The following is a 7,689-nucleotide window of genomic DNA, read 5'->3' on the forward strand; positions in this document are numbered from 1 at the left end:
CCCCATAAAATAAATTCATTCCTCGGTGAAGAATGAGCCACTTGAATCATCCATCATAGCGAAAGGCATATTCTCTGACGGCTTCCAATGGCGTTTCCTTTGGTTTATAAACCAATTGTTGATTTGTTTCTGGTCTAACCCCGTTGCATCAGCTAAAGCTATCTTATCTCCCTCCTGTGTAGGTAGACATATTCATATCTCACCCATGTAAAAATATAAGTGTAATGGTTAGATATTTAGATAATTGTGTTTTTGCTTACAGTAGGGTAAGGCCATTTATAATGGAGATTCCACCAATCAAGAAGAGCTTGTCTTGCTTCTCTAGGTAGCTTTCCTTTCTTCTTCTTCTTTGAGAACTCCAGCTTTAGAGAACTTATACGGCTTCCAAATTTGCGTAGCAACCTGTCCTTGAGATCACGGTCTTCGCATCTTTGTTTTCCATCCTCCGCTACCTCATGATCGCCTCCACTCAGTTCCTCGTCTGATGATATTGCACCATCCTCTGTTACACACAAATTATCAAACAATTCAGTAACGTTTTTAATTAAGCCATAACATATGTCATATGCACGTGGAGAAACAGCCAAGAGAATGGTTTATACTTTATATAACAAGTAAAAGGAAGGAAACAGTACACTATAATGAAAAGTTGGCTTTCTCGGCTAAACGGCTAAGTGGCTAAAGAGAAGAGAGAGGGGCAGAAATGGGAAAGGAGGAGGATAGGGAAGGGGAGAGCATATCAAGGACGCACACGATTGAGTGCAGCAGTCAAAAAACCGCCGCAGTGAATAGTTACCTCCATTGTCATTTGTCAGGAGAGGACTAATAGTCTTGTCCCCATGAGGAGACATACCCCTCCCTTGGCCTACTCATTACCCAATATGACTACGACACCTGTGAATAACACATTAGAGGTTTGTGTGAACCCCCGGAAATAACGCTACACCTAACATTTATGTTCTCCGCAACACCCCAAAACCCAAATTTCCTTTTCACTCTCTCTCTCTCTTTCTTAAATGAATTGCACATTTATATATATGCCCCAACGACTCTACTGACCCACTTACTCAACTTCTCTGACACCAAAAACTCAACCCAAAGATGATTCAAGAACATTACCTGATTTTACAATAGTTTTGACTATGTGACAGAAATTATAGTCGGACCAAGCATCCGTGGTTAGTCCGAATTAAAAAGATCTAGTCAGTCATACAAAAATAATGGACTACATAATATCTACACACAATGTTAGTCAGTTACTTTTAATACACGTATAAGAAAGTCAGAGATCTCTACAACAGCCATGGCAACAATCATGAAGGAAATAGAGATGATAACAATCTCTAAAATTAAATCCCCACCTCACTAAAGAGATCAAACTGGCCAATACAAACTAAAAAATACATACAAAAAAATGCATAAAACATGAGTTGATCCATATCAGAGAAATTATTACGTTGTCACTGTATACACAGTACATATATGCTGATATGCGTCGTTAGGGTACAAAAACGATAGTTTGTATGTTTTTGGGGTTATATTATTACATTTTCAGCTATGCATTGACTGCTTGGAAAATAGGGTTGACCGAAGAAGGTAACATGCAAGTAGACACGTGCAAGTAGCGTGCCGCAAAGAGACACAATACGACCCACCAAGGGAACAACGCAACAAGAGGGCATGCCAACCACTATATGCAAAAGAGTTGAGAAAGATATAGAAGCATAGCCACAGTCTTATAGATGATTTGATTGTGGTGTGTAGAGAACCCTATGTCTCCCTTTTTTTTCTTTTTTTTTTCTTTCTATTAACCAAATCAAAATTAAAATCTTAGGAGAGAAAAAGTTGGTAGGGTCGCCAGCGGAATCCGCGGGAGTCCATGTGACACCTTTTACTTTATAATAAAAACCAAAAGGACCTCTAATTCAAGCTTATCATGCAGCACTATGTACTTATTCTTCTCATTGCTATTTTCTTGTCTTCTACATCAAATATACCAAACATCTTCGAGGTTGTATGCAGCATTAAGATAGAAATCTGGGAGAATTGGCTCAGACAGAAAATCATGTTGACTAAAAAAGTCAACATGTAACCATCCTAATGCTGATTAAATTAGCTAAACATTAGAAGTAAAGAATGTGTTCAGCTAATTCAAAGAAAGGTTGTGCTAAATGGGCGTCACAAGAATCAAGAAATTAACAATCTATACGATCAACTTGGGTGGAAGTATTGTATTACTAAAGCAGAATGAATAAAACGAAAGAAACCATAGCATGTGATTGAGCTGAGAAACTAGTAGATCACACATCATATTCCATGTGAATCTTGTCTAACAATTGTAAGCTCATTTTTTTATATTAGTTTAAGATTCATTCAGGTGAAAGAAAAAAGATGGTTAAAGCTCACAACCAATAAAAGAAAATACAAGATGAGATCATTCAAAAAGGCAAGTTGTACTTTGAACAAATTTTAAAATAATTAATGATAAAACATTCGCCCATTATGGACAAACCTGTAGTGATATTTTCAACCTTTTACCAGCTGATTCTCTAAGCTAACTCTCGATTAGTTAAGAATATGTTTTTAAATATCAGCAGCTTTTTTCCGCAATAAACAATATTACCAAAGTACAAGTGGAAGCTGGATTTGAGATCTACCACGATAAGGAAAAACTCTGCAAAGCTGAACAAAGTCCACCATTCTATGGAGTTTCCATTTCTTTACAGCTAGTTCTATCAGGTGGAGGTTCTTGGACTAGTTTTTTAATTATAAAAAAAAATGCTAAAGCATTATCAGTATTTCTAGCTAGCGTACGTGATCAGTTGATTTGTTATGGCCACAATGTTTTTGCTAGTTTTAGAACAGCTCTGTGTAAAGAGATAACCTCAGCAAACCCACAAAGAAAGGCAATTTTTGTAAGCATTTCATTCATGCGAAAGCATAGCATAAAAACCTAGACACATCTAAACCCCATAAAACCGAGTCAGTTTTGGTTTATTACTCACATGTAAAGTTCAAGAAGACTCCAACAAGGACATGCAGATAAGAGCAGCCACTTGGCAATGATACTAATTCCGATGATCAACAAAAGTTTCTCTTCAGATCATTGGAACTTGAAATAGACCAAAGTTAAGTTCTTCGTAGTAAAGGTCGTATTAAGGATTCAATTTTATTTTGATAAAATTAAAAATGTAGTTGTAATAGTAGTAAATTAAAATTAAAATTGAAGTCTTATTCGTATTTTTTAAATAGATGTAAAATTTATTGAACAATATTTAATACACTTATAATGCAAACTTACTTTATTGCTAATAATAATTTCGGCTTATTAATTATAACATTAATCATCTCATCATGGAGAAATTGGAGTCCTAGAAGCAGGTAATTCAATAAGGTTGTAACTTGAAATCAGAAAGAACACATGGTGGTAAAAAAGACTTATTGTTAAACTAGAAGTGAAGCAAAAAATAAGTTCATGAAAATCAATTACACTTATTGTTAAAAAAAAGCTATGACTAGGTTTTTCTGTCAATTGGGGTTTTTTCACTGGAAAAAAAGCAACAAGTTGAAAAAACATTCAGTACGCAACAAGCCTCTGAAACGTCAAAATCAGAATCTCTACCACAAAAGTTTATTGCTTTCTACACCATTTTCTTTCTGACAGAGAAAGAAAGAAGAGAAAAAGATATAAAGTATAAAAATCGTATGATTAGCACAAAGATAAACAAGAAGAAGAAAAAAAGAAAAAATAGTATCATCAAGAAGAAGAGGAAAGCCCACCACACTCCAACACCACCCTAATAATCCCTTGGCTCTAAAACATTAAATGAACGAGAAAAAAATAATTGCACAACACCTTAAAACAGACCTTTTTCTCTTGAGTTTCACCTTGGCCAAAAGAAAAGCAGACACAAACAAACACAAAAACCATAAAAGAAAGTAACTATGGAGATGGAAAGATGTGGCTCAGTCACCAAACCTAGGGTTTATAATTTTTTTCCTAGTTCGCTTTATCACATAAAACCTAGGGTTCTTCTTCTATCACTAACCTCCCAATCATTTTTTCGAAAACTGGTCATATGACTCAAAACTTATGTAACGAATTTTAATATCCTCCGGGTTGGTGTGGTAAATTATTAGTCTAATTGAGATACAAAGATCGAGGACAGCTTATATTATTAAAGTAAAAAAAAAACCATAAACACCAAATCAAACAACTGAACCAGAGGGTTTATCATTGAAGACATACCCGAAACGTTGTTCCTGGCAGAATCCACACCAGTACATAGGTTCCGTAGCTGAATCTCAATCTTGTTCAAGAAACTCGTAGCCTCATCAAACGGCCTTGCAAGATCCGATTTGTATTTCACCAATATATCACAGTACGTTTCCTGAATTATTTTTTCATTTTTTTTTAATAGAAAAAAAAACATAAAATCCGAAGGAAAAAAAAGAGAGAAAAAAAGAGAGACAGAAAGGGAGACCATGAATTCATCAAGCTCAGGATCAGCTCCGTAGCAAGACAAAGGAACAACGTCTCGCTTATACACATCACTCTCCCGTTGAATCTCCTCTAGTAAACACGCTATCTCCGGTGGTGCTCCGACCTGTTTTTGAATTACGAAATTGTTTAACCATAAAATTATAAAAACAAGTTTACAAAACGCTTCTCAATCTTATCTTTATCCTTCAAGAAAAAGTGAAACCTAGTGATCACCTTTTGGCAATCGATGTAGGCTTGAAGTAAGCGAGGATACGAAGGATGACAAGCGATCTTGGTCTTGATAACACTGAGAGAAATGTTATCATCGTTTCTTCCGATCTCCGGAGCGATTGAAGCAGCCTCCGAGGACAAAGCGGAGGCGGCTGCTGAGAGAAGCTCGTCGGATCCGAAAACATCAGAGACACGATTCTCACCGGCGGATGAACATAGCAAGGCTTGGTAATCGGAAGGAAACATGAGACTCTCAGGTGACATCATCAGCACCGCCTTATCTGTGTAATCACCGGCCGAATGAAAATTGTACATTCCATCCATGACTAGTAAAAGATCGTCGGTGTGACCGACCTCAATCGTCTTCTTTATTCAATCTTTCTTCTGCAAGAATCAAGAATCGATGAAGAAGAATATGAAACCGCAAAGCTTTTGTGGTTCTACGATATTTCTATGGGAGTATTTGTTGTGTAGTAGAAGGGGAAGAGATACGGTGAAGGAGAGTGGAGGCAAGGATCATATTTTTATTTTCTCCTTTTTGCTAAAAGAAAAGAAAAAAGATAATAAAAAGTTAATGGAATGGAGAAGAAACGATAATTACGAAAAAGGGCATATGTTATAAGGCTCGATTGAGCTTCAGGCTTCATTCACAGTTCGAGTAGATAAGGCCCTCCTAACTTATAAAATCTACCAAAGGTCCAAGTCTGTGTTATGCCAGAATTAGCTATTATTGACCAACATACCCTATATTTTATGTTTAAGATCTTAAAGCGTGCGAATGTTGTTTTGTAGTAATATTGTTCGAGCGTGATTATCTAAATTCATATATGGTCAAGTTTAAAGATTATCAGTTCAAGTGGCATTGGAAAATGACCATATAAAACTTTCTGATCTTTTGTCTAAAATGAGAACAAACTCCTCAAAGACAATCACTAAAGGCAACTATACTGAATATTACCTCCCAAAGAACGTGAACCTAAACTTCTATTCCGGCAAGAAGGAATCCAAGACAAAGGATCAACTATCTTTCAAAAACAGAGATGTCGATATCAACGACTTTTAATTGCTTATATAAAAGTTTTTTAACTGACCAGAACTCGATTAGATCTTGAATTTTTTCACATTGTTTATAAGATTTAAGATACTGTTTTTTTTTTGTATCATTCGAATGCTGCAAGTTAAAAATCTAAAAACAGATTTTTTTATTCATATGTTATTTTATTATTAATAATATATTTATTAAGGCTTGTATATATCTTTGCACAAAAAGTTACGTTACATATGTCTTTTGATTTTATGCTTTTATATAAATTTTTAATTTTAAAGTCAAGTTTGTAATAATTTTTTTTTTCTAATCATTTACTTTTTTGTGCTGGTCGTTATAATCATTTTCCAAAAGTATTAATGTTTAGGTGAAAACATCATGATCGTCTTATATAATATAATTTGTTGTCCCGTGAGGAAAATTCTGAAGATATGGAAAACCGATAAAATTAACAACTATTTCTATAAGTTTTTTTTTTGATAAACCCCTTCACAATAATTTAAGATTATAGTGTGTAATTACAAACAAAATGTTAATATATAGTGTGTAACGTATAAATTGAGATATCCCTTAGTATTCTAAATGATGTATGAAATATTGACGAGTGGTTGATATCAAATATTGAAGAGAATATGGATAAGATTAGTGATGCTTTTAGCCTGTGACTTTAGATATATCATTGAGTTTGGATGTTTCGATTGTACGGAACAAACGGGTTTCAAGAAGCGAAAGTCCGTTCCTAGATAAGACCCTATGGAAATTGTTCTTCTTTTGTTGTAATTAGAATTAAATTAGTATCTAGTATCTACTAGACTACTAGTAGTATTTACTTTAGAATAGTTAATCTCTGAGTAAAGCAAGTTTGTGGATAAAATCAAGATAAACGTAGGTCTAGGTGTAGGAGCTGCAAAATCAGTGGTCTTAGGCCATCCTCATGGCTACAACACATGTGTGTTCTTAAGGGTTTTAAAATAATAAAAATGTTGAATAGTGGGTACAACTGTTCTTAAAAAATAGAAAATTGGTCTCCTGCAAAAACTGTTGAATGGTGTGTTATTAAATGTAAACCATTATTTAAATATTTTAATTTTCCTAAGACCACTACAACTGATGTGGAGTTAAAGATGCCCTTACGTCTTAGCTGATTTATATGGTTTTTTTTTGGGATAAATTGCTGATTTATATGTTTTGATGATATTCTGATATATACATCATTAAAATTATGAATGTGGTCGATGATTTATGCCAAATGTTTTTTTGTTTTTTTTGTTATATACATGATGACTTTAGCTGATGAAAATGATCCAAGTCATTATTAACAAAAATAGACATAAGCAATTAGGTATATTTGCTGATTTTTAGTATTCTATATGTAAGTTTGAAAACTGGCCGTAATTTAAAGAGAGTATCAAGAAAGAAACGAGCACTTTAATACAAAAGCGAAAGAAAGAAAAAAAAAATAAGGAGCATCTATAATATTTCGAATGGAACCATTCTTTTAGTTTTGTCGACAGCTTTTTAAGTCTATCAAATAATTTTCAATTAGGAAGTGGGATGTTCTATCATACTACTTTTAATATAAACTTTGCTTCTGTTTGTTTTTCTTCTTTCAAGGACTATAGAAAGTCATTTTCACTTTAAAGGTAGTTTGTGAACTATTGGTTGCTTTAAATCACCTAACGTATCATAAATAATCAAGGGGTAAATTAGGTTAAAGAAAGAAATGAGGTTTGAAAATGAGATTTTTTGTTTCTTTTTAGTAGTGTTAATGTATATCACTTGGATGCTGCATATTAAGTGTATTGAGCTCTCAGAACTACATGCGATGTTTTATTAGGTTCTTATAATTGGTTGTTCACCTAGCTAGGTTTCTTCTTTTAATTTCCCATCAATATATGTGTAGGCTTTGTGATTTGATTAGATTCTTCTC

The 7,689-nt window shown here is 34.0% G+C and overlaps 1 protein-coding gene across 2 annotated transcripts in view; it reads right to left on the reverse strand.

The window, feature by feature from the left end:
- Positions 1-5,185, reverse strand: part of LOC104776465 (homeobox protein knotted-1-like 6) — a 6,963-nt gene extending 1,778 nt beyond the window's left edge. The window contains exons 1-5 of one of the 2 annotated variants that reach the window (XM_010500544.2): positions 4,718-5,185; positions 4,485-4,607; positions 4,250-4,391; positions 261-502; positions 10-174 (exon numbers count right to left, since the gene is read on the reverse strand). In XM_010500544.2, coding sequence (XP_010498846.1) covers positions 16-174; positions 261-502; positions 4,250-4,391; positions 4,485-4,607; positions 4,718-5,038 — 987 coding nt within the window. In that variant the 5' untranslated portion in view covers positions 5,039-5,185 and the 3' untranslated portion in view covers positions 10-15. Of the gene's footprint in view, positions 1-9; positions 175-257; positions 503-4,249; positions 4,392-4,484; positions 4,608-4,717 lie in introns of both variants that reach the window. The other variant, XM_019243613.1, reaches the window with a different exon arrangement.

Source organism: Camelina sativa, chromosome 3 (genome assembly GCF_000633955.1).
Source record: "Camelina sativa cultivar DH55 chromosome 3, Cs, whole genome shotgun sequence".
Taxonomy (NCBI): domain Eukaryota; kingdom Viridiplantae; phylum Streptophyta; class Magnoliopsida; order Brassicales; family Brassicaceae; genus Camelina; species Camelina sativa.